Source organism: Amphiprion ocellaris, chromosome 1 (genome assembly GCF_022539595.1).
Source record: "Amphiprion ocellaris isolate individual 3 ecotype Okinawa chromosome 1, ASM2253959v1, whole genome shotgun sequence".
Lineage (NCBI taxonomy): Eukaryota > Metazoa > Chordata > Actinopteri > Pomacentridae > Amphiprion > Amphiprion ocellaris.
Genome location: NC_072766.1, coordinates 33,282,415 through 33,307,608, shown reverse-complemented (window position 1 = coordinate 33,307,608; position 25,194 = coordinate 33,282,415). Strand labels below are relative to the sequence as shown.

The 25,194-nt window shown below is 41.4% G+C and overlaps 1 protein-coding gene across 6 annotated transcripts in view; it reads left to right on the top strand.

The window, feature by feature from the left end:
- The window catches only part of adamtsl3 (ADAMTS-like 3), a 139,656-nt gene that overhangs the window by 105,621 nt on the left and 8,841 nt on the right, over nt 1–25,194 (top strand). For 3 of the 6 annotated variants that reach the window (XM_055012681.1, XM_055012672.1, XM_055012677.1), the window contains 8 exons: nt 1,748–2,491; nt 3,518–3,758; nt 15,009–15,133; nt 19,011–19,148; nt 22,260–22,442; nt 22,580–22,705; nt 23,190–23,444; nt 23,963–24,146. In XM_055012681.1, coding sequence (XP_054868656.1) covers nt 1,748–2,491; nt 3,518–3,758; nt 15,009–15,133; nt 19,011–19,148; nt 22,260–22,442; nt 22,580–22,705; nt 23,190–23,444; nt 23,963–24,146 — 1,996 coding nt within the window. Of the gene's footprint in view, nt 1–1,747; nt 2,492–3,517; nt 3,759–13,265; nt 13,415–15,008; nt 15,134–18,950; nt 19,149–22,259; nt 22,443–22,579; nt 22,706–23,189; nt 23,445–23,962; nt 24,147–25,194 lie in introns of those variants that run through there. The other 3 variants (XR_004846184.2, XR_004846185.2, XM_035941926.2) reach the window with 3 other exon arrangements.

Sequence of the window (25,194 nt, the reverse complement as noted above, 5' to 3'; positions counted from 1 at the left end):
TCCAATTCAGATACTGTGGCAAGACCTGAAAAAGGCAGTTCATGCTGGAAAGCATCTAATGTGGCCGAATTAAAACTATTCTGCAGAGAAGAATGAGCCAAAATTCCTGCTATAGACAGCTCTCTGGTTTTCATGTTGGTTACACCTCTAACTATAGATGCAGTCTGCAAAGGCAAAACCCAAATTTGAAACTGAATGTAGACAGTGAGCGCTATTTAATGTTTAAATAATCAGTTAATAGGACACTTCAGGGCAACAAAACACACCTGTCAGTTACATGTTCCAATACTTTTGCTCACATGAAAAATGCGTGGGTTCAAATAAAAGATGCTATCTCTTAAGTTGTGCATCAGATCCAGATGTAAATACCTGGAAATAAAACCTGAAATGTTGATCTCTTGTCTCATATTTATCGTTTGTGTTACGATGTTGTAGATCAGACACTCAGAAGTGAGGCAACAGAGATGCGACAGACTTGGCATACAAGTAAAACATTTGTTTATTACAAAGTTACGATAGGATGATGACAGAGGGTCACAAAATTTTCAGGAAAAACTCAGAACAGAAACAGGACCCAGTGGGGTGGAGGTTTACTGTAACTAGGTTTAATACACGAAACAACAAAACTACTTTCTGCTCCCTTTCATTCAGAAGTTTGGACACTGTTTTTAATTGTATTGAAGTGTTTTTTTGTTTTTTCTTTTATCGATGAAGGAAATATAAACTAACTAACTCACTAACTCACTAACTACCCTGAAACCTGGTCACACCAAGGCAGGAAAGCTGCAGAGTAAACAGGATGCAGAGTAACATTGTTGCTGAAAATTTGGCACACAGTAACAAAAGCAAGAACCTCTTGGAACAGAACAAACAGAGAACTAACCAGGAACCCTAAGAACAGGAATACACTAACTGAACTTGCTCATTAAAAGAGCTGGGGACTTAACTGTCCAAGGCGGGGAACTGGAGCTGGAAAGGTAGGGCAGGTGAGGTCGTGTGTGGCCAGGTGGTGGTCGGAGTCTGGACAGGTGTTGCAGTGATCGGCGTGAGGTGAGTGGAAGGGCTGGTGCCGTGATGCAGGATGAAGATCGATGGTGGGTCGAAGGAATCCGGACCGGCAGGGTGACTGAAGGGGAATCCAGGCAGAAAGAGCAGGCAGGAATTCAACTAGAACAAAGAAAGAATTGTGAGCATGAGCAGCAACAAAAGTGAGCTGGATGTGAACCAGGGCTAATACTGACTGGAGTAGTTCACGATCTGGCCACGAGTAGTAGTCTGGCTTTTATGGAAGGAGGATGATGCGTGGTGTTCACTCCCACCTGTCCACTTGCCACCTAGGAGAGAGAGAGATAGGGGGAGGGAAGAAGAATCTGCCACTATCTGGCAGCTGAGGTGGAGGCCATGACAGTTTGATGTGAAACCCAAATGTTTTCAGTCTACAGCAAAAATAAAGGAATTGGCCTCACTGTTCCAATACTTTTGGAGGGGAGTGTAATATCACATATACCACAGGTCTTATAGGCTGGAGTTCATCCAACAGTTAGAAAGCAAGTGCTTTTAATTTTTCACCTACTGTTTCACTGTTAAAACTATTTAACATTTCTGCAGTGTTTGTGTGTCTTTACAGTCTTCAGTTTTCTTCTTATAATTTTAGAGACTTTCATCTGTCTCAAAAAAATAGACTTACACAAAACTTGCAAATTTATGTGAGCATTAAAAAACACCTTCTCACTTTCTGTCCTAACAGAGCACAAGAAGGACATGAGACCCAAAGGCACGAAGCAGGTTCCAATAAAGAACCAAGTAAAGCAGACAGTCAAACATGGCACAAAGCCTCGAGGCTATGAGGAGGGGGTAAAACAGTGTCCCGTGCTCATGGGTATACATCGCATCTACATCCAGACCCGCAAAGAAAAACGCCTCCACCTGACTGTTGGTGGCCATGCCTTCCTTTTACCCAATACCTCTCTGGTCATCAAATGCCCTGTCAGAAGGTTCCCTAAAGTCTACAGAAGCTGGCTCAAAGATGGGAGCCCCCTGCCCAGCTCCAAACACCACCTCATCACCAAATCGGGCTCTCTGAAAATCCACCAAGTTAGGACACAGGACATTGGGGTGTACAAGTGTGTTGCTGGACCTGCCTCAGACATTTTCACCCTCCAGCTGATAGGTAGTACCAGCAGGTCAACTGGCACACTGTCTGCTGCCAGTCTTGGTCCCTACTGGAGGGAGATGTCGCCTCGTTGTCATGGACACTACTCAGGCCGGGAGCTGATCGCACCTGAAGTCACTGTGTCCCTGCTGCCCCTTCGTGGACAGCAGGTCTCTCTGCTGCCAAGGGTGAAGGAGAGGCTGATTAATATCACACTGCAGGCTGACAGAGGAGAGATTCAGCAGGAGCATGCTTCAGAACTCATCTCCTCACTGCTGACCCACATGTCTGCTTCCCAGCTCTGGACCACAACTACAAAGGGAGAAGGACAAGATAAAGGTAATTAGAAACCCAACTGCACATTCTGTAAAACTTCTTTTTTCTTCTGTTTAATCAAAACTCTACCAAAAATATCTTAAGGTTGTCTTCTTATTCTCTGTAAGACAAATTCTTTCATCATTTGTCTTTCATTTTAGATAAGAAAAACATAAAAAAGAAAGTTCCACTTAGTTTGGCCAATCTTCTCTGAACTCACATTACAAGACATTTTCTTCTGAAGAGCTACTGCTGAGTGGATGGCTGTTGTTGACTATTCTGGTAAAAACTCAGGACCTAAGCAGGTTCAGAAATGGTCAAATCAGTCCATCCAGCACCAACAATCCTGCTATGGTCATAGTCATTCTGATCCCATTTTTTCTCCCATTCTAATATTTGATGTGAATATAACATTTTAATCTGAAGCAAATATTGTCAAATATCTCCTCGTGGTCTGCTGGGTGTCTGTTCTGTGTGTGCATTGTGTTAATGCACAATCCTGACTCAGACCAATATACACAACATTATTCCAGTGTGTCCCATACATAGAACTCATGTATAGAACAGGAGAGGTCAGATGAGTGAAAAGGTGGATTAGGATCTAGAGGTATGGTAAAACTGGTACCTTCCTACTTTCTACATTTGCATGTCAAACTGTCAAGAATCTTTCTCCAGAATCACAGACTCCCCCTTTTGGTGAATTTTCTGACCTGTATCATTTGAATTTTGAATTGTATTGCTGCCATATATTTAACAGATTGGGTAACTTTATCAATGAGCAGGTATACAAGTGTTCCCAATGACGTGGTCAGTCACTGTAAATGTAAATGTATGCTGATGCGAAGTTTCTCTTCAAACCATAGATAAGATAAGATAAGATAAAGTTCTTTATTTCTCCCCACTCCAGGGGAAATTTACATTGTTACAGCAGCTTAATGAAAAACAAATAAGAAGAAATTACTCATCATATTGACTAACCAGTCTTGGTCTCACTTTCAGGAATAAACGTTCACTTTCATTTGCCGTGTTTCTATCTGATTGGTTCTGTAGACAGACTGCCCAACTGGTCTGAGTACTCTTCATCTGAGATGGTTGTGAACAGGCCACTGATCATCAGACAGCAGCAGATCCTTCCACTGACTTTTCAGAAGAACATCAACATCAGTATCGGACACAATGCCCTTCTTACCTACGACACACGATCGCTGACCATACGCTGTCCTACAGAGGGTTTCCCACCTGCCAAAATCAGCTGGACCAAAGATGGAGCTCTGCTACAGCACAATGACAGGTAACATAGTGGAATTAATGGTGGCACTGATGCAGTGCAAGCTTTATGAGGTATTTTAATCATGATAACATATATCTAAATATCATAATACCAGACTAACACTTTTTGTAAATTCTGGCCTATACTAAAAAAACATTTCTCATATAGGTGGTTTTCTGTGTTGAGCCAAAGATGGAAAAGAAGACAGCCAAATAAAAATCAGTCCACAACAAAAGTGAATACACCTTTGACCACTGATAGACAAGTTACTTGTGACCTTTGAAACAAAATTAAGTAGATGAGATTTTCAATCGGCCTAATTACATGAACATACTCATAAAGTGACCTGTAAACACCAGGAGTTTCTGAATTTTTGCTGTGTTTATCTGCATGTCCGTATCATGGTTTCAAATGTAAAATAGTTTCCAGAGGAATTAAAAAATCTGATTCTGAGACCTCGTGAAGCTGGCAAAAGATACATGAAATTCAAAGACCAACTAATTATAAGTGTAAAATCCGTTGCAGCAGTGATCAGGGAATAACAATGGCTGTCTTCCTAAAATGATGCTACTGATAGTGCTTATACAATGTAGCTCTGCAAAACAGACAGATGAGTGCCTCAGACTTGGCACAGGAGTTATGAATGAAAATGAGAGTTTCTGTGGCAGTGTGAAGGACATTGCATGACATCATCCACATTAATATGTTTTGAGAGGGGTTTTTTGTAGATAAAATAAACTCTTCCTTTTTAGCACAAAACTGCAGGATGAAACTTTGCTAAAAAAAAAAAAAAGGTGAAGAAAAGCCTGATGAATATTAGGAGCATGTTTTTGTGGGGAGTTGTGATGTTACATAAAAAATAAGTAAATTTTTAGTATGTAATCTATCCACCACCTATAGAATATAAAGAGAAAGACTCCTACATCAGTGAAAGCTGTGTGTAGTTAGTTTCTGATACCAATTGTCACACAGCATACCAGCTGCTATTAGCACTAGCTGTCAAATTCAATAAAGTATTGCAGACTGATCATTCTGTCTCAGGTAGTGTCATAGTTTTCATATTGTACTTGTCTCAGTTGTTCATGTACATGGTAAGAAGTGTTTAGAGAATTGGCTGGAAAGGCCGCTGTATGTAGTCCAGGCACTGTTTGCTTTCAGAGGTATCTCAGTGATCATAACCAACAACAGGTCAGACTTACCTCCACTGATGTTTACTTGCCTCTATGTGTTCTCGTGCTGGATTTGTTTGGGTAAAGCGTTCCTATTTCTGTTTATTCCTTTTCATATCCTATGAGTATCAATCATTTTCTTTCCTGTAAATATTTATTATGCAGACAAAAGAATGTGATATATTTTAAATAGGGCTGGGCGCATTTTCGTGCATTAATTAATCAAGACAATTATTTTAATGTACGTTAATGCAGTTTTTTATTCGTACTATTCTGAAAGTCTGTTGCTCACTGGCTCTGAATACACAGAGGGCTAGAAGTTGAACAGGACTTGGGATGGGCATCATCACATCTCACCCAAACTAACAGTGGAGGGAGCGTTCAGGAGAGAGATTGGATGCAGTGTGTGGGAGAAGTAGAGATAAACTAAAACAAGACAAGCTAACAAATACCACAGTGAAGTAGTTAACTACAGACTGCATTCTGATTAGTTTTGTGGAAGATGTTGGTCTGAGGAACGTTTTTAGGATCACAACGAATGACGGCACATGTGAGCCTCAACCTGCATCACTGGATGATCTTTTGTAGGTTTGTGACAATATAAACTTATAGAATGAACTTAAACCCATGGCCACTGCATCGCACATGGGTTCAGATTTATTCTATGGTCATTTGTTCTTCTCCCCACATTTCCTGTCACTCTCCACTGTCCTACATATTAAAGCCTAAACAGGCCAAAGAAGAAGTACAAACATGGACTTCACAGACTAAAAAGTCTTCTACACAGTCAGCACCAGCTGTGTACTTTTTGTGTGTTTGACTACTTCACCTCACTCTAACAGGGACAGCTGCTACTGAACATAGACTGTTTCTGCTGCTCCCTGACAAAAGAAAAATGTTTCTGCTGGTACCTGTTCAGAGAAGAAATAAGAATACATAAATGTTAACTTGCTTTTGTAAAAGGTTCCTGTTACAATGTTATGACCACGACTCTGGACTCTGAGGGTAACTTGTTTTTATAAAACAAACCAGATAAAATGTTAATGCCCTGGCTGTGACAAATAGCTTTGGTTTTATATTTGATTTGATTACATTAATGTTTAGGTTGAAATTCACAAGAAATACTTTAACTGCTACTGTGTAAACCAAATGTCACTGCATTTTTGCTCATATAGCGATACTTTTAAAATAAAAGTGCTCCTTTTTAAATGCATTGTTTAATTTTGGGCCTTGCTTAACAATGCGATTAATTGTGATTAATCACATAAAAAAAGAAGTGATTAATTTTGATTAAAAGTTTTAATTGTTGCCCATCACTAATTTTAAATATATATTTTTCTTGACTGTAATAAAAACATGTAAAAATGATGAGGCATTTAATCTACTGTACATACAGTATACAACAGAAGTTAATGCACCCGGTTCAATACCATTTCACTGTCAAATGAATCAAAACTGCATCACCTCTCAGAAACAGTTAGCAGTTAACAGCAAGAGTTCATGCTGTGAGGTCAGTATTTTTAATGTAGTAATTCAGAACTTTTTTTTACCCAAGATTATATACCCAAGGCATTCCCAGGCAAGATAAGATAAGATAAGATAAGATAAGATAAGATCTGAAGGATGTTCTTGTACAAGATATTGCTCAGAAAAAACAAAACAACATTACATAACAAATGTAATGCTTAAAAAGTAGGAAATCAGTAAGATAAAAAATAATGCTGGCGATTCTTCTGAGGTAACGAGAAATATCTCACATTATATATTGCACATGAACTGTTGATATGTGTTGTGTGCTGTACCTCGGTGGTCTCAGTCTACAGCTGAAGCTGCTCTCATGTGACAGCAGTGTGGTCTGCAGGGAATGAGAGGTGTCGTTCATAATACTGAGTAGTTTCCTCAGCCTCCTCCTGTCTGACACCTCCACCAAAGACTACAGCTCTACTCCCAGGACAGAACCAACTTTCCTGGTGAGCTTGTTGGGTCTGTTAGAATTGACTGGATTCACCCTGCTGCCCCAGCACACTACAGTGTAGAAGATGATGCTGGACACCACCAAGTGATGAAACATCTGCAGCATGGTTCTGCAGACATTGAAAGATTTTAATCTCCTGAGGCACGATGCTTTGCATCCTCATAAACTGTAGCCAATCTGTGAGGTAGTTAGTGATCCAGGCTGCTAGTGGAGCCTACCAGCATCTCCAGCAGACAACCTGAGCAAGGCAGGTTGTCTGGTGTTAAAAGCACGGGAAAAGTCAAAGAACATGACTCTCACAGAATTGCCTGTCTCTTCCAGGTGTATATAAGCCTTATGCAACAGAAGGATGATGGCATCTTCCACTCCAATGTGAGGCTGGTATGCAAATTACAAGGAGTCAGTGATGGTTAAATTATTGAGTTGTATGAGCAGCCTTTCGAGTGACTTCATGATATGCGAAGTCAAAGTCACTGGTCTGTAGTTATTGAAGGTGTTAAAAGTGCTCTTTCTTGTGCATAGGAACCAGGCATGATGTTTTCCACAGAGCAGGGATAATCATTAAACCCAGGCTCACACTAAAAATGTGCTGAAAACCCACACAGAGCTGAGAAGGACATCCTTTCAGCAGCCTGGGGCTGAGGTCGTCAGGCCCTATTGCCTTGGTTGAATGGAGTCTGCTGAAGTCTTTGCTCACATCCTCTGCAGTGACAGTGAACAGAAAGAGAGCCCTGGTGGAGGATGATGGCAAGAGAGAGCTTCAACAGCGGTTGAAGAAAGACAGTGGGGTGATAATGCAGGGGAAGGGGGCTAGGGGAGAGCTGTTCAGGTGGAGAATGGTGAGAAGGTGCCTGGTAAATAGAGTAGGGGTAGGTGGCTAGTAATGAATGGATAGTGTGTGTGTGTGTGGGGAGAAACCACATCATCAAATCTGTTGAAAAACATGTTCAACTTGTTGGCCTCATCCAGGTCTCTTTCCGGCTCTGGTAGCTCTTTCCACCATGGCTGTGATGGTTCTCAGGCCAGTCCAAACTTATCTGATGTTATTCTGCTAGTTTTGTCTCCAGATTCCTTCTGTAACTCTCACTGACATCAGTAATCTTGTCCTTCAGCTCCTTCTGTATCTTCTTTGAATCCTTCCTTTGCCTGCTCCTGAAAGGCACCTTCTTTCTGTCCAATGAAGCTTTGATATCTTTAGTGACCCAGGACCTGGGGAAACAGTGCACTGTCTTGGTTTAGATTGCACTGTCCATGCAGAAGGGGATGCATGGTGGCTCGGTTGTTAGCACCATCGCCTGACAGCTGCAAGATACCCGGTCTGTGCACCAGCTGTGTGGAGTTTGTATGTTTTCACTGCATTCTCTGGCTTCCTCCCACAGTCCAAAAATATTGGTTAATTGGTGATTCTAAACTATCCATAGTTATGAATGTGAGTGTGCTTGGTTGTATGTCTCTATGTGTAGCCCTGCAGTAGATTGGCGACCTTCGTACTGAGTTGGGATATGCTCCAGCCTTCCCAAGACCCTACAGAGGATTAAGCGGTGTATAGATAATGGATGGATGTCTATGCAGAAATGCAGAAACACAGTCTATAATACAGTCCGTCTGTTAATTTATGTCCTCCCTGTGTGCGTTACTGAGAACATCCCACTCTGTCACCTCAAAGCATATCTGCAGATTCTCCACAACATCCCTTGACCACGTCTGAACAGTTCTGGTGATCACTGGTTACTGCTGTATGGCAAGAATGTAGATGGGCTTGAGGTGGACCAGGTTGTGATCTTACCTGCCCAGAGGAGGGAAAGCTATGGAGTTTGTATGCTTCCTTAACATTGACATACAACAGGTCCAGTGTTTTGTTGTAACTGGTACTGCAATGCAAAAAAATGTTTTAAGGTATGCAGAGTTGATGTAACACTGACGTGACTGAAATCCCCGAAAATGGCTATGAAGGCACTGGGGTGAAGTGTCTGTGGTTCTGCTGCTCACAGAATCAATGACCACTAACCCTCGATGTATTGACAATGGGATGAATGTAAACAACTGTCAAACTGGTATGAAAAAATTTTATGGACGGATACTCACCAGTAGCCATTTGATGTCCAGGCTGCATACAAGTTCCTTTACAGGAATGTATCTGGGGTTGCACTGCTTTCCTCTTTTTGCTGCTCTCACTGCAACTTCTGTTATTACGTCTGGAAGTAATAAGACACAATCACACAAAGAGAGATTGAAAGTGAGATATTGTAAATCAGGGGTCACCAACTATATTTGTCAGAGGGCCAGAATTTTACCGGACAGTCACCTTGGGGGCCAGACCCTCAAACAAAAATTAAATAAAAATCAAACTCTGGCATAACATTATTATTTGATGTTTATTGTTTATATTTTTTTCAATTTCATTACAAAACTGAAGGCATTTTTAGCCTTTATGAGTCAGGCTCCTATCACCTATACCACAGTCAACCACCAGGAGTGATAGCGATATTTTGCCTCAACTCAATTAAGTCAACTTTATTTATAGAGCACTTGAAAAACAAACACCGCGGAAGTGAAAGGAAAAGGCCTCTTAACACAGGTAGAATGGCACTCTCAAAGGCCATGAAACAAAAAGTTGATGTGGAAAACAGATCCTTTAATAATGACTGGACTGAAAAGTAGGCATTTATCATGCCAGCCTTCCGAAATGCGTCACCTGTATGCCTCATTTGCAACGAAACTGTTGCTGTTGCAAAAGAATATAATCTGCGCCGTCACCACAACACTAAACATAAAAAATTTCAAGGATTCATATCCTGAGCAGTCAGAGGCCCGTCAGAGAAGAATCACCACATTGAAATCTGCCTACTCCCGTGCAAATGGCATTATTACTGGAACTTTAACTGATCAAGAGAGAGTAACGTGTGCATCTCTGCAGGCTGCCTGGGTGCTTTGCAAACATAACCGGCCTTTCACGGAAAGTGAGCTTTTAAAGGAGAGCATGGTCGCCGTTCTGGAGGAACGGTGCCCCCGACAAATCCATGGACAGAGTTATTGCATCTGTCAAACAAATGCCTCTCTCTGCTTCAACTGCTGCACGTCGTGTCCACGTCTTGGCAGAGCATGTCCAGCCAGCTGTCATTGACGGGATCAAGGAAGCCAAATACATTTCACTGGCATTTGGTGAGTCCACTGACAACACGGATATTTCACAGTTGTGCGTTTTTGTCAGATACTTTGATGGCAAAGATTTCCGAGAGGAGCTGCTGGCATTGCTTCCGCTGGAGGACAACACCACTGCTGACATCATCTTTGGAAAACTGGAGGATTGTTTTAAAAGCCATGGATTGTCCCTGGATAAAATCAACCTGACAGTGACAGATGGTGCACCTGCCATGATTGGCAAAAACAAGGGTCTGGTGAGCAGAATAAAGACTGTCGCTCCTAAAACTAACGCACTTCACTGTATTATCCATCAGCGTGCTGTGCGCAAAGCTAAGCGGGGAGCTCAAAGAGGTGATGGAGAAAACCATGAAAATTATTAACCACGTCAGAGGAAATTCAAGCACGCAGCAGCGCCTGTTCCACAAATTTGTGCTGGAATCCCAGGCTTCTCATGATGACCTGTTACTCCACAATGACGTGCGCTGGCTCAGTAAGAGCAAAGCACTGGAGCGCTTCGTTGCACTTCGTGTCCAAGTAGTGGATTTTTTTAAAGAAAGTAAATCAAATGCGGCAGGTGACCATCTCCGCATCATGCAAGACAGAGAATACATGTGCAACGTTGCGTTTTAACAGACATTTTCTCCCATTTGAATACACTTAATCTCCAGCTGCAAGGAAGAGAAAAATCAGTGGTGGATTTGGTGGAAAAACTTGATGCCTTTGGGAACAAACTTGATCTGTTCCATGCAGATTTGTTGTCAGAGAGGCTGCTGCACTTCAACACACTGAAGACGGTGGGAGAAAGCAACGTAACAGACAAGATGAAGACATTCATCACACAATTAAAAGACAACTTCTCTGCTAGACTGGATGACTTTTTCATTTCCAGGGATGTCACTGGATTTGTGCGTGACCCGTTCACCATCAGCCCAAGCGGAGAATTCTCCACAAACGCTGTGAAAATGATGCCGTTGGACGAGGCGTCCATTCAGAGCGAGCTGGCTGAAATCCAGGCTGCTCTCCATGGTGCTGAAAGCCTGAGCGCATTCTGGATGTCTTGTCCCGAGGACTATGGCACATTGAAGACGCTGGCTATGTATGTGCTCACCATGTTGGGTTCAACCTACACCTGCGAGGCTGCGTTCTCCAAGATGAACTCGATAAAAACACACGAGAGGAACCGACTGTCAAACCAGTCTTTGGAGGGCTGTTTGCGCATAAGTCTGACAGCGGCCAAGCCTGATGTGAAAAAGTTGGTGTCAGAGGGGAAATGTAACTTCAGCCATTAAGCAGTGTGAGGAGCCCATTTCAGCCTTGTGATGTGAAATCGCTATAGCCCACTTAACGTTTTATTTGATGTGCGAACATTATTTGTGACCTGTTTTGTTCTGGTACCAGGTTAGTATTTATTTACCATGCTATTTTAAGTTATGCCAGTTGGTTTTTCCTCCTTTTTTTGTCCTGAGAAGTCTACTAGTTTGAAGCTTGTTGTTGAGACTTTGAAATAAAAACCAAATGTTAAGTAAGGGCATGAGGAAAAGTTATGTTAAAAAAAAAAAACTGTGTGAAACAATAAATGTTAAACAGTGCAGCGAGTCTGTCCTCATTTCAGAATGTAGCCTAAATAGAGTCATAAATGGTGGGGATTACTGATAGTTAAGAGTCTCAGTTATTGTTGTTTTCAGTTGCTTTAATAGTGTGGACCACATGATATTTTCTCTTTGATCCTCACAATTTTGGAATCCAGTCGCGGGCCGGATTGGACGGTTCGGCGGGCCGGATTGGACGGTTCGGCGGGCCGGATTCGGCCCGCGGGCCGCCAGTTGATGATCACTGGAGTACGGGTTTCTGCAAACACTCTCAGAAGTTGTGAGAGAGCACCACAGACCTCCCCAACAACTCTGTTCAACAGCCTCGTGGATGTGATGTTGGTGGTCTGTCTGAAGATGTTGCCAATGTATCAGGCACCCCAGTGCAGGCTGGCAGACTGCAACGTCTGAGGTCAAATAAAGCTGTTGAAAAACAAGGTTTCTTCAAACAGCTACATGCCTGGAACCTCGTCAGTGACCTGTGTGGTCTGGAAAAACTGCCAGGCCTGTAGGACAGAGCTGTAGAAGGGGGTCCGCTCAGGTAGGTCCACTTCATCTGATTTTAGCAGGAAAAGCTTCTTGTCTTCGCTGCATGAGGCAGTCTTAGACTGGATATCAATCAGTCTCTGTCCCCCTTCGATCTCAGGCAGATACAGAGCTGCTGCTTGGATTCAGTGACAGCCAGACCAAGAAAAAGTCCAATATGGTCAACTGAATTTCCTCCATCAGGCCTCTTGGTGGTGTCAGAGCAAGTAATCTGTGCTAAAGATGGAAGTTATTGGTGACCAGGACCTTCCCCAGTAGGACACCTGGGGCAGCAACCATTTCCATTTAGACAACCGAGCACATATCTTCTCCTTAACTCCCACCAAGTTTTTTTCATGAAAATCATCAGAACCCAGAAACACTCCCAACACTTTCAGCCCCATCTTTCACTGCTGAAGTCCACCGAGCAGCCTTGGCACCACCTGGTCTCATGATTGTCCCACCAGTAGTGCTTCACTTTTTCCCAGCTGAACTGTTTTATGGCACTTATCCAAATTTTGTTATCCTGACTAGATCCTTGCTTGTGTTGTATCTACTTTCAGATGTACATCACTTTGGATTAATGTGTCTGCTAAATGAAATTGTAGAACTGTAGAATCAAGAACAGCTCTCTCCTCCAGTAGTTCCTTGAAGGATAGAAGTCACTGAATGGCACCACATCTCGTTTGGGTCAGTTGTCATTCTGCCTCCTGGGAGCTTCAGGCAGGTCATCTGCTTCCTTCCTCAACTTGAACTCTCCAGCTTGAGGAAGAAGGAGCTTCGGTCATCCATGTCTTGGAGGAAGTAAGACCTCACCAGAGCTCCCTTCCCTCTCTCCTGCAGGAAAGAGCTCAGGTCCAGCCGTTTATTCAACAGTGTATGGCCCATGGCAGGATCCGGGTCCCCGCACAACCCCTCTTCAGTTTTTCTGATGGAGTGGAGAGGGAGGGAGAGAGAGGGAGAGTGACCTTGTTTTACCCATTCTCCACCCAGTCTCCAGAAACTTTCATGTCCTTTGACTTCTCTGCAACAGGCCTTCTCATCAATCTCATCACTCAACTCTGCTGCACCCTCTTGCCCTTTGCCAACTGTAATCTCGTCCTCTCCCTCTGCTTCTCGCTCACAGGTGGTGTTGGTGGATTCTGGTGCCGATGCTAACATCGTTGATGACAGCCATGTGAGAAAGTTTTGCCTAGACTCTGTTCCCCTGACACGGCCCCTGAATGCCATGGCACTCAACAGCTCCTCTGGCAAGTGACCCACCACACCACCCTGGTAATTCTCACATTCCCCGATAAACACAGAGAGACAGAAGACTTCCATAAATTGGTTTACAGGCACTGTCACCTCCTGGAGCAACGTCTGTTCCTCATCCTGCTTCACGCTTCAGAGCCCAAACCAGCTAACACGTCTCTGTCCGCCACCTCTCCTGAATCTGAATTCCCTCAAGTCTTACATCCAGCATGTTCATCAGATTCTCCAGTAACTTCCGGCTCACTAGCTCTTTGTGAAAGTGGGGAACTGCGAGTAATACATTTGTACCATCTCCATCTTGGGGTATGGGGTGTCTGAGGAGAAGGTGAGGTGGCCCATCCCTGTGAACTGCAAACAAGTTTAGAGATTTCTAGGCTTTGCCAACTTCAAATGTCAGTAGCATTGCTGCCAGTCTGCACTCTCTCGCCTCCTTCAAGTCCATGTTCCTGTTGACCCCCCAGGCTGAAAATGCCTTCCAGAAGCTAAAGGAAAGCCTCATCATGTTACTGGTTGACCATTTATTTAATAAAGTATAGACCTTTGACGTGGCTGTAGGTGCTGTCCTCTCCCAGCGAGACCCCCATGATGGGAAATTCCATCCCTTCGCCTTGCTCTCTGCAAACTGTCCTTGACAAAAAGACACTACAACGTGGGTAACAGAGACCTGGTAGTTCTTAAGGTGGCCTTGGGGGAGTGGCAACACTGGTTGGAGGGGGCTGAAGAATCTTTTCTGGTGTGGACTGATCCCAAGAACTTAGAGTACCTTAGCAGGTCTAAGGGGTTAAACGCCAGACAGGCAAGGTGGGCTCTGTCCTCAACAGATTTCATTTGAGATTGTGAGTATCTGGTGGATTGGGAGGGCCCTGATAGACATGGTTAAAGGCCAAAGTACAGACAGAGTCTATTAACACATTTTAGTACAACGGTCTGGCATCGAGTAGTGGACTGATCCCTTCTTTTATGACAGGTAGTGAATAATGAACAGGTGAGCCACTCCAAATTACAGGTGTCCCCACTCAGCTGATTATCCAGTCACCTACACAAGAGAAAGCGCATGCACACACACATCACACTCACACCCACAGGGGGAAAAGGAGGTAGAGCTGCCAGCTAAGCAGAAGAGGTGGAGGACATGACAGGAACATTCTGTACCTAAACTCATCTGAAATTTTCACCAGCTTCATCTTGAGTAGCCTGGGCCATCAGGTGCAGGCCTGAGGAACTGAGGGTATTGTCACGTTCAGCTCTCGCTCTTTGGTGATGTATTGATTACTTCAATTTTAGTTTGCTATTTCCTGTTGTGTGTTGTACTCACCTATGTCTCATTGCAGGTGTCTTTACACTCCCTCTCTTTTTCTGCGTTGTGATTACCTGACGCACCCTAATATGCTCCACTTGACACACAAGTGTGAAAGGAGGGATGAGCAAGGATGGTTTTCTGCTTGGGAATACTGTTATCTATGCTCGCACCACATGTTTCAAGCTCAGTAAATGCCATAATTATCCAATTTGGAGTAGTGCAGTAGTGAAGTAGTGCAACCTCAATTTAGACCCTTATCTACCTACTGGGAAGAGCTGAGTTGGAAATCAAACATGTGTCCTTGTGTGTCTGCAGGGTATCCTGGAATAGTGGAGGCCTTCACATTATTCAACCCAGAATATCTGACAGAGGCCAGTACAAGTGCACAGCTGCCAACACACATGGCTCAGACTCAGAGATATCTCAAATACTGCTCCCAGGTGCGTCTTTTCTGTAATGTCTGTCATTCATTTTTTTAATAAGTTAAATATAAATGTTGCTAACATGTTTATTTGTATTCCTGAATAGACTACTTTTGGTGCTACTACTTCGACGCCCAGTAAGGCTTATGTTGATACTAGTTTGACAAAAACTGTCCCTGCTGAAAAACAGGGAATTCATAGAGATTTTTACCAGCTAGTACAACAAAATGCCAAACTTTTGCAGTCAGATGTCCAACTAGTGATGAAAAAAACCACAAAACTAGTAGAGGAAACTGAGGTCTTATATCAGGAAATTAATGCTCACATGGCTTTCCAGCTAGCTATGAGGTGACTTTCAGTGGAGTTGTTTCTTCACTGTCATGCCCTCCACCTTCAGCTCTGCGTAGTGGCAGCTTCCCCCTTTCTTTCCTTTTTCCCTCATGTGTGGGGTAAGTGCAATGCACTTCAAACAATTCAGTTCAGTTTTATTAATTATGGCATAAATTTACAACGTGATTGTCACATCTCACAGCACTTAGCATAGTTAGGTACAGACCTTATGAATTATAAACAGTACAGAAAACCCAACACATCAAAGTTGCTTTTGGATTTCCTATGAGTGATGGCTGGAAGGAACGAAAAAAAAAACAAGAATAGGAAAAGGGGGGAAAAAAAACTCCAATTGGACCAGGCTCAGGGAAGGCGGCCTTCTGCCTCAACTGGCTGGGTGAGAGTGGGGATGAGAGGATGGGGATGGCAGGATAGCAGGTGGTGAGGCCAGTGGCTGCAGATCAGAGGTATGTAGCTCCAGATCCAGAGTCATCCACAGAGAGAACAAACACAGGACCTCAGGGGAAACTCAGAGTTAGTGAAGTGTAATGGTGATATGTAACAGTATAGAGAGTAAGAGGAGAGGAGCCCAGTGCATCATGGGAATCCCCCAGCAGTCTAAACCTACAGCAGCATAACTGAGGGACAGCTCAGGTGATCCTGAACAGCCCTAACTATAAGCTTTATCAAAGAGGAAAGTTTTCAGCCTAATCTTAAAAGTAGAGAGGGTGTCTGCCTCCTGAACCCAAACTGGGAGCTGATTCCACAAGGAGGAAGGAGGAACTGATAACTGAAGGCTTTGCCTCCCATTCTACTACTGGAAACTCTGGAAACCACAAGTAAACCTGCAGTCTGAGAGCAAAGTGGTGTGTAAGAGTGATATGGTACAATAAGGTCTTTAAGATACGATGGAACTTGGTCATTAAGCGTTTTATGTGTGAGGAGCAGGGTTTTAAATTCTATCCTGGATTTTACATAGAGTCAATGAAGAGAGGCTAATATGGGAGACATATGATCCTGTCAGAACTCTGGCTGTAGCATTTTGTATCAGCTGGAGGTTTTCTAAGAGAATTTTTGGGACATCCTGATAATAAGGACTTACAATAGTGCAGCCTAGAACGTATATATATGTTCCTGATTATTACAATATTACGTGGATGAAAGAAGGCTGTCCTACAAACTTGTTCTATATCTGCACTACCGGTCAAAAGTTTTAGAAAGTTTTAATTTTTATTGGAAATTATGCATGTTAATGTCTCATTGTACTCTGAAATGAAAGCATAGAACAAATAAACAAATTAAGTTAAAACAAAAAGTAAATTTAGGAACCAAAATGTATTTATAAACTTTTGACTCATCAATGCAGCCACATTTGGCAGATGTAACGGCTGAACATATTCGTGGCATTCTTTCCACAATGGAAATCAAATATTCTCCAGAACTTTCTTCCTAATTCTGTTGCACAAGTTCCCATAAATGTGTGGTACTTGTAGGTTGCTTTGCTTTCACTCTTCTGTCCAGTTCATCCCAAACCAGCTCTCTGGGGTTTAAGTCTGGAGACTGTGCTGCCACTCCATGTTTTCAATCTTACCATCTTGTTCTTTTATCCGAAAGTAGTTCTGGCATAGCTTGGACTTATGTTTTGAGTCATTATCTTGCTGTAGGATGAACCCCTGACCCAGACATTCATACATCCATAGACTTCAACTACTTGAATTTCAATTTTAAAAAATGGAAAATTTGGAGCGTTCTAAAACTTGTGACCTGTAGTGTATGTTGAATGACATACCTTGATCAAAAATAACTCCTAGGTTTTTTACAGTAGAACTGGAAGCTGAGGCAATGCCATCTAGAGTAACTAATTAGATTGCATTTTTTTAGGTGTTTAGGATCAAATACAATAACCTTAGTTTTGTCCAGATTTAAATGAAGAAAGTTACACGTGTCCTTTATGTCCTTCAGACATGCCTGGAGTTTGACCAACTGATTGGTTTCATTTCCCTTCACAGATAAATAAATATAGCTGGGTGTCATCTGCATAACAATGGGAATTTATGAAAACAATCAGCTTCTGTGCAAATGGTCACAAAATTGATTTGCTAGAGATTTTTCAAGGATTTTAGAAATAAAGGCAAAATTGGATATATTCTTGTTGTCTACTTGGGATGGGGTCTAACAGACTTTTTGATGATTTAGAGATCTAAAAGAGAGAAGTTGTCCAAACATAAAGCAGGATCCATAGATACTTCCAAAGCCACTGCACTTGACAATACATGTGCAGTTGTGAGAAAGGATGTGATGATTTGTTTTCTCTAATAGTTAGAATTTTATATGTAAAGGCGCTCATGAACTCCTCACTACTGAGTGTTGAAGAAACACAAGGTTCAACAGAATTGTAAGTCCACTGGCTACAGTGCTGAGGTTCTGGCATTAATTTTAGATTCCTTGTATTTTATTAGGCCATTTTTCCTGACTGGCCCAGATTCTTCTAAATTAGCGATCAGTCAATCAGACTTTATTTACATAACACTTTTCATACAAATGAAATGTAGCACAAAGTGCTTTACATATGAAAAGAGAAGAAAAACAATAAGACAATACAAACAAAGTGAAGTGCAGCTTTGTGTTAGTATAACTATGAAAACCGATGCTCTTTCCAAGTGGCAACATAAAGAAGGGGTCTTAAAATAGAACCCCCAAAGGAACACTGTAATTTAAAACCAAAATTAGCTTAAAACCACTTTCAATTGTGAACACTGAATGGTACACAGAACCTCCTCTAATTTATTGTATTCTTTTTCCGAGGGGCAACACTGTCAGATGACTTAGTATTGCTAGTAGTAGTAGTAGTGCTAGTAGTAGTAGTAGTGCTAGTATTTACAGGAATGGCCCTACAATCAACCTTTTCAGCCTTTCTGTTTTTAATGTACTCTAGACTCCAACAGCAATAAGTGCACCGACTACAACGACAAACAGTTGTTACTGGATGTAATTTTCAGTTCTATGAGTACATAGGAAATAGAACAATTATGTTGTCCTGTAGGATACATTTGATTTTGTTGATGTTTTTGTGAGAGGAGAAAACTGCTACTTGACGAGGACATTTAGAGAGCAGTCCTCTCTAAGTTTAACCAATGAGTGTTGTCACTGAGTTTAGCCAACTGGAATCGAGACAGACATAGCTCACAGAAATTAGAAAAAAAAGCACGTTTTATCTTTATTATGGACTGGAATGGACTGCATTTATTGTATAGTTGGTTTTTAACTGTTAAAACTGTTTGTTTTACCAAGATAAACTAGTTGAGTTTAGTAAGGAATTAAATCCAATACTGAGGCTGTTATTGTCAGCATCTACAAGAAAACTGAAGTGGCCTATTGTAATGACTTTATTTGTACAAATCACTAAATCAGCTACAAAATCTGAGAATTCAGACTTTAAAACTCAGATTAAGGGCAGGTGGATGATATATAATAACAAATAAGATGCTTTTATACTGTTTTTCAGATTTGGTGTGAGAGTGAGGCATGAAACACTGATACACCTTCTCTGTATGTGAACCTTCAGAGCCACCAGTCATCGCAGTGTCACTGAAGAATGTGTCGGACCATCGGGTAGTGTCAGGTCGCAGCTTGAGGATCACAGTTGGTGGACAAGTCAGCGTTTGGCCAGGCACCAACCTCACTCTGGACTGTCCCGTCTCTGGTAAGTCACAGCTGTATGCCTTAAATACAGAGCTTACTCAAATAAATATGAACAAAAAACATTTTATTATGGAATGGACTGCATTTACATTGGGCTTTTATTCGAAGTACATTGCTCACAGTTATGTAATTGAAAGAGGTCCACTGCATCTCAAACAACATTTTACCCATAGCCCATTCTGATAAAAGCAATGTCAGTAAAAGCAGTCTTGGTTGGAGGATTGACGGAGGGGAATAGTGTTGTAATATTCGATACGGTTGGAATAAGAACTTGAGTGTTGTGTTGACAGACATAGGGAGGCAAAGCAAAGACAAAGCAAAAACATTTCATAGGTGAAAATAGGCAGCATGGTAGATATTACTGATGTGGAGGCTAAAGGGAAGTGTTGATTTCATATGGTGCAGTATGACACCAAAACCTTTGGTTTGGGGTGAAATGTGGACCCAACAGTAATCAGTGAATAATGTGAAGGGCTGGGTTAATTCAAGTGTGGTCTTTTAGCCTATGAAAAGAACCTGTGTGAATGTTGTTACAACTGGATCTTAGGCTGCAGCGAAGGACTAGATGCACAGAGTGGTTCAGAGTGGTTTTACTGCAACAAAAGGCAATTTATGAAGAAAAAACATGACAATGAGGTGTGACAGTAAGCATCAGTGGCGTGTGAGCGTGTATAGTGGCAGTGGTCAATGTAAAACAAACCCAAGTAAGACAAAGAAGAGCATGGGTGACTGGGTGTAAGAGAGAAGAAGGAGAGCTCTGGCTCAGCAGGCCAGCTTATATTACCAGGTGTAACAGGTTAGGTGATTGTAGGCTCCGCCCAGCCAGACACCTGCAAGAGAAGAGCAAGAGAGAGAGAGAACCAACCCAACCACAAACTGATGAAAGCATTTGCTCAAGCAGGCAGTTTTGAGCTGGTTACAAAGGTTACTGAACATGGAGCCAATGTGACATCAGCTTTTCATGTGTATGTAAGTCAGCAGGCTGTATAGGGGGAGATAAAGTGGTTGAAAGTAATATTTTATCTGAATATTAAAAGTAAAGTTGGTAAGAGCAAGCGACATATATGCAGGTAAAAAGAGTAGAGCAAGATCCTGTCTCATAGTGGCAAGTCAATACTGGGAAGATGGATGCTTGATCTAACAGTATAAAGACAGACGTGCACTGGGACCCACACTTCATCAGTAGTTTGCATCATTCATCTCAAACTAAGACGTGCTGAGTGACTAAATACTAAGCTTAGTCCTCGTAAGCATGTGGCTTCACAGACAAACTGTTACTGTAGCCTCTCTGGAAAGTTGGATCCTATCCTGTATTTTAAGGTGAAGAATGAAATGATTGCAAGATATTTTCCCAAAAGTTGCCAATCTGAGATTTTGTGATCTCAAATTCTAGAAGGAGCAGTGTGTCAGGACAGATCCCCCAAAGTAAAATGCATTCAGATGTTTTTGGTGTCTCAAAGTTGATATCTTTTCACAAGTTTTTCCCTCAAATTTAAATATTTTTTAATCAGTTACAAAGTGTTCACTGCTGGCAGTAAAAGCCATTACTATAATATCAGACTGAGGTTATAGACACAAAAGTAGTCAATGGGGCAAATGGTACAGATGTAGGGCAGGCAAAAAATAAAAACCAAGAATGGGAAAAAAAAAAAAACAACTCAAAACACAGGCACAATTTACTTAGAACAAAGCTGGAGCTAAGATACAGGAAACAGTCAAAATGACATACATGAGAAAATAAACTATATCTAGGAAAACATGAGGAAAACAGGAAATTGCTAGAAAGCGTGACTGCAGCATATACAAAGACAGTCTGTAAACTGACAAAGAAAAATGCTGGACTATATACAAAAGGAACTGAGTGACAAGACGCCAGTGAAACCTGTTAGGGTAGCGCAGGCAGACACAAAATTGGGAAAAATACAAAGAAATCAAGAAAAAGCAACAGTAATTCACAAGGTAAGTAACCTTGAAATAAAAGAGACAAGAGCTACCCATTGCAGCTTAAATATTAATGTAGTGTTTTGTCTAAACACATATTCCCTACATTTCCACTGGAACTCAGCTGAACACAAAACCATTTCGACACATGTTGTAGTGTGAAGTGTACAAAAAATCCTTACCTCAGCAGACAGAATATAAAAGGGTGTCATATTGTATATTTCCTTGTCTCAAATAGTAAAAAAATAAATGAATACCTCTGGAGAGTTGTGGTGTTAAATAACAAACAAATCAACCTATAGTATGTAATCTATCCACTCAGATATAGATTATAAAGAGACAGTGAAGAATTTAGGTGGGACTATAAGGATATTGGGCTGTATGAGTGCAACAGGTGTTGGAAAAATGACAGTTACAGCATAGATGCTGCCATGAATGCCTATGGATATACTAAAATATTTTCTGACAAGATGACTCCCAGTCTGCAGAAACAAAAGATGAACGTTCCAGCATGAAAATCCATGCAAAGCACACTGCCAAAATTACACTGACGAAGGAATGTATGCCATCTGAATTGAATCCAACAGAACACCTTTGGGCTATTTTTAAGAGAAAGGCAGAGAAGCACAGCCCTTCCAATTAACAATAGCTGAAAAAATGTCCCCTAAGAATGGTAGAACATCTGTCCAGAAAGGAAAACACTGGTATCCTCCGTGGTGGAGATGATTGATACTGTCAATGAAAAATAAATTAGACATATACAGCATGAAAAAAAGGATGTGAATCTTTATACCAACTGTTGTTGCATTGAGTTCCTTCAACAAAGAAGTAATGCATTTATTGTAAGGTGATACAATACGAAGAGTAGCAATTAAGTGATAATGCACCGGGGTGTATTCATTTCTGTTGCATATCGTATGTTGTGCGTTACCATTTTCCAAATACACAGTAGCACCCAGACTTTTGACTGTATATTCTTATACCTTCAGTTATTATAAATACATTTTTGAAAGGTTTTTATAGAATGTCACAACTTAAATGATCATATTAAACCACTTCTTGTTTTTTCTACAGTGGTTTATTTCTGTAGCAGTAAACCATTTTCCTAGCTATACAGACCTGTAACTTTTACCAAGATTTCTTATCGTCCTATCTGCTCTCCATTTATCAGGTATTCCTCAACCCTCAGTGACGTGGTACTGGAAGAACAGACCACTGGATGCCAGTGCTGTTTCCCTGCCATCTGGCTCACTGTGGATCAGAAATGTGTCTCTGCATAACCAAGGCACCTACTCCTGCACTGCCACTAACGCAATAGGAGAGTCCACTGCCTCTATTGTTCTGCAGGTCTACGGTGAGTTCATACAAACTGCATATCATTTCTAATCACGTCCCACTGGTATCCACACACATGGTCATGTGTTGCTGTCTTCAGCTGGAAGAGCATTTTGGGTGTGTACCTTTTTGTGTTAAATGTGTATGTGCATACAGGTCGAGATCCAGCTGGAGGAAGCAGTTTTCTTCAAGTCTCACAAAAGCCGGACAAGAGACGGATCCTCATGGCATCACGCCACGGAACAAGAGTTTCCATCAAACCTGGAGACATTCTGCGTATAGGTAGACAAAACAACATCAACCTGCAAAGACCACCAGATGAAAATGCTAGCAATATTTTTGACTTGTAGTGAATTGACATTATTGAAAAATAAAACAAAAAAAATAATGAATTGAAAAAAGAGATATTCTTTTTAATTTACTGAGATTTAACACAGTCAGTAACAAATTTATGGATTTGAGATTTCGAGTTCATTTTGAGTCTTGTTATGTCACTTAATCCAACAAAGCACCTTCCTTTCCTTTTTTCTTTTTTTTAACAGTAGATGAGCTTGTGTGGTAGATTTTCCTATCACTGAGCTGCTCTCACATTAAATGAGAACTCTACCAGTTAAACATTGTGCTTGTATAACACAGCTGGACTTTCTTAACACACCCATTAGTAATGCATGAATGTGCAAAGCTACATGGAATCCCTGTTTAGCATTTTCTGCTGCTCATTAAAATGTTAAATATGTACATTAAGTTTGCTTGTGTCTTTAAACAGGGTGCCCTGTAGTTCCTGACCACAAATCGCCTGTGCACTGGAACTACAACAACCAGACACTGAGGGACGTGTCAGGTCCAGCCCATGCCCAAGATCCTGTTCCAGGTCAGAGTGTGCAGTATAGGATGCTGGTGGGAGGTCGAGTCCTTGAGGTCAACACACTCCAGGTCAAGTTCTCAGGCCGGTATGGATGCCAGACCTCCATCAACAGTACCAGGCAAATACTGTCCGCCTGGTTATATGTTCACCCTGAAGGTGAGCTACATATACATATACATTGATGTGTTTCTCTCTCTCCTCGAGACGACTAAGAATGCTTTCTTATTTATAATAGGACAATGAACACAAGCTCTTTTTCCACTGTAAATAGCTTGTAATGTTAAACTTACAGGTATATCTTTCCATACCACTGAAAAGTCTAAAACCTACTTTCTTTAGGCATAACAGCCTCCTGAAACTCCAAGCCTGCGAAGACCTGAGATTTTTTTTGTTGACTCATTGTATAACAGAAACATCCCACATTACTATGAGCAGTTAAACTGTAACTCTGAACACATGAGAATTTTGCTTCTTTGAAAAAAACTAAACATATAACAAATTTTGAATGGAGGATTACCATATGATTACCATATAAATAAACTATAACCTCTGAGCTTACAATTGATTTAGCAGAAGTATGGAACATGGAGATTTACTAGGATACATACATCCTTGTTGGCTGTTTCCAAGATCTTATTGATCTGGGTGGGTTTTTTTTACATTTGGGTCCACAGAATTTGGCTGGCGTTTTGGAGGCTGGACCACTTGCAGCGCTTCTTGTGGGAACAGAGGAACTAGGCTGTGGAGGATTCGTTGTGTCACTCTGGATGGAAAGGATGTTCAGCACGCCATGTGTCAGCACATACCCAAACCCATCACCTCCCCAGTCCCCTGCAACAGACAGGACTGTCCTCCCAGGTATACCAGATTTAGTCATCAGGATGGCACATTTCTGGAAGCACATCATCCAGTTTAGTCTCATGCAGAAGCAGCAACTGACACAAGCAGTATATGAGAGTAAGAAATGTAAGAAATATAAGGTTAAACTGAGACAGAGACAATTATTCTCCATGTTGTTAGTACATACTGTTCAGACTAGTTTACTAACGTAATCATGATTAATCACTTCTTAGGCTTGTTAGTATTTAACAACCAGACATCTCCAGAATTACTATGTGAAGTTTCACACTGTTCTTCACCCCGGTCAACAGTTGTATTAGTTACAGAAGCATTGCTCAACAAGGCAATTACTGACATCTCTGAATTCTGATCACAGTATCAGAAATAGGAACAGGTTTTATACAAACATCAAAGTAAGTCACTAATTAACCAAATTGAGTGTTGCAAACATAGTTTAGTGACTTCCTGGTTCAGTTTTGACCTACTATATGATGTGCTTCTGCAAAAGCTCATTTTGTTGGTTTCAGTTCAATGTTTTTCTGTTCAGTTTTTTTCTATATAGTGCCAATTCACGACATACACTACCGTTCAAATATTTGGCGTCACTTTGAAATGTCCCAATAATCCAAAGTTCCTTTTGGATTCTCATTGAGCTAGCAGTCAGTGACAGTTGGAAGGGACAATAAAAACCTTTTGATTTGTTTTGAAATAATCATTATTGACTTACGAGTCTTGAGTATTACCTCCAAGGGAATTGATAGCTTATCTGGCAACACTGGTATTGACAGCATGTCTGATCATCCGACTGCTCATGTCTCTTGCTACCTCTGGGTTCACAGGTTTCAGCAGTTATTTCAGCAACAACAATAAAGGATAGTACTGAGGGGTGGTGTTACAAAATTAAAGCCAGATTGTTAAGAAAAATGGTATCATGGCTTATTGTTACCAATAATGCAGTACCTTTATGTTGAATGTATGAAGTCTGTGTTTCTAGTTACTTAAATATAAGAGGACATATAATTTGGAGTTTAGTGTGGTAATATCTCTTCAGACGGGACACTTTGTT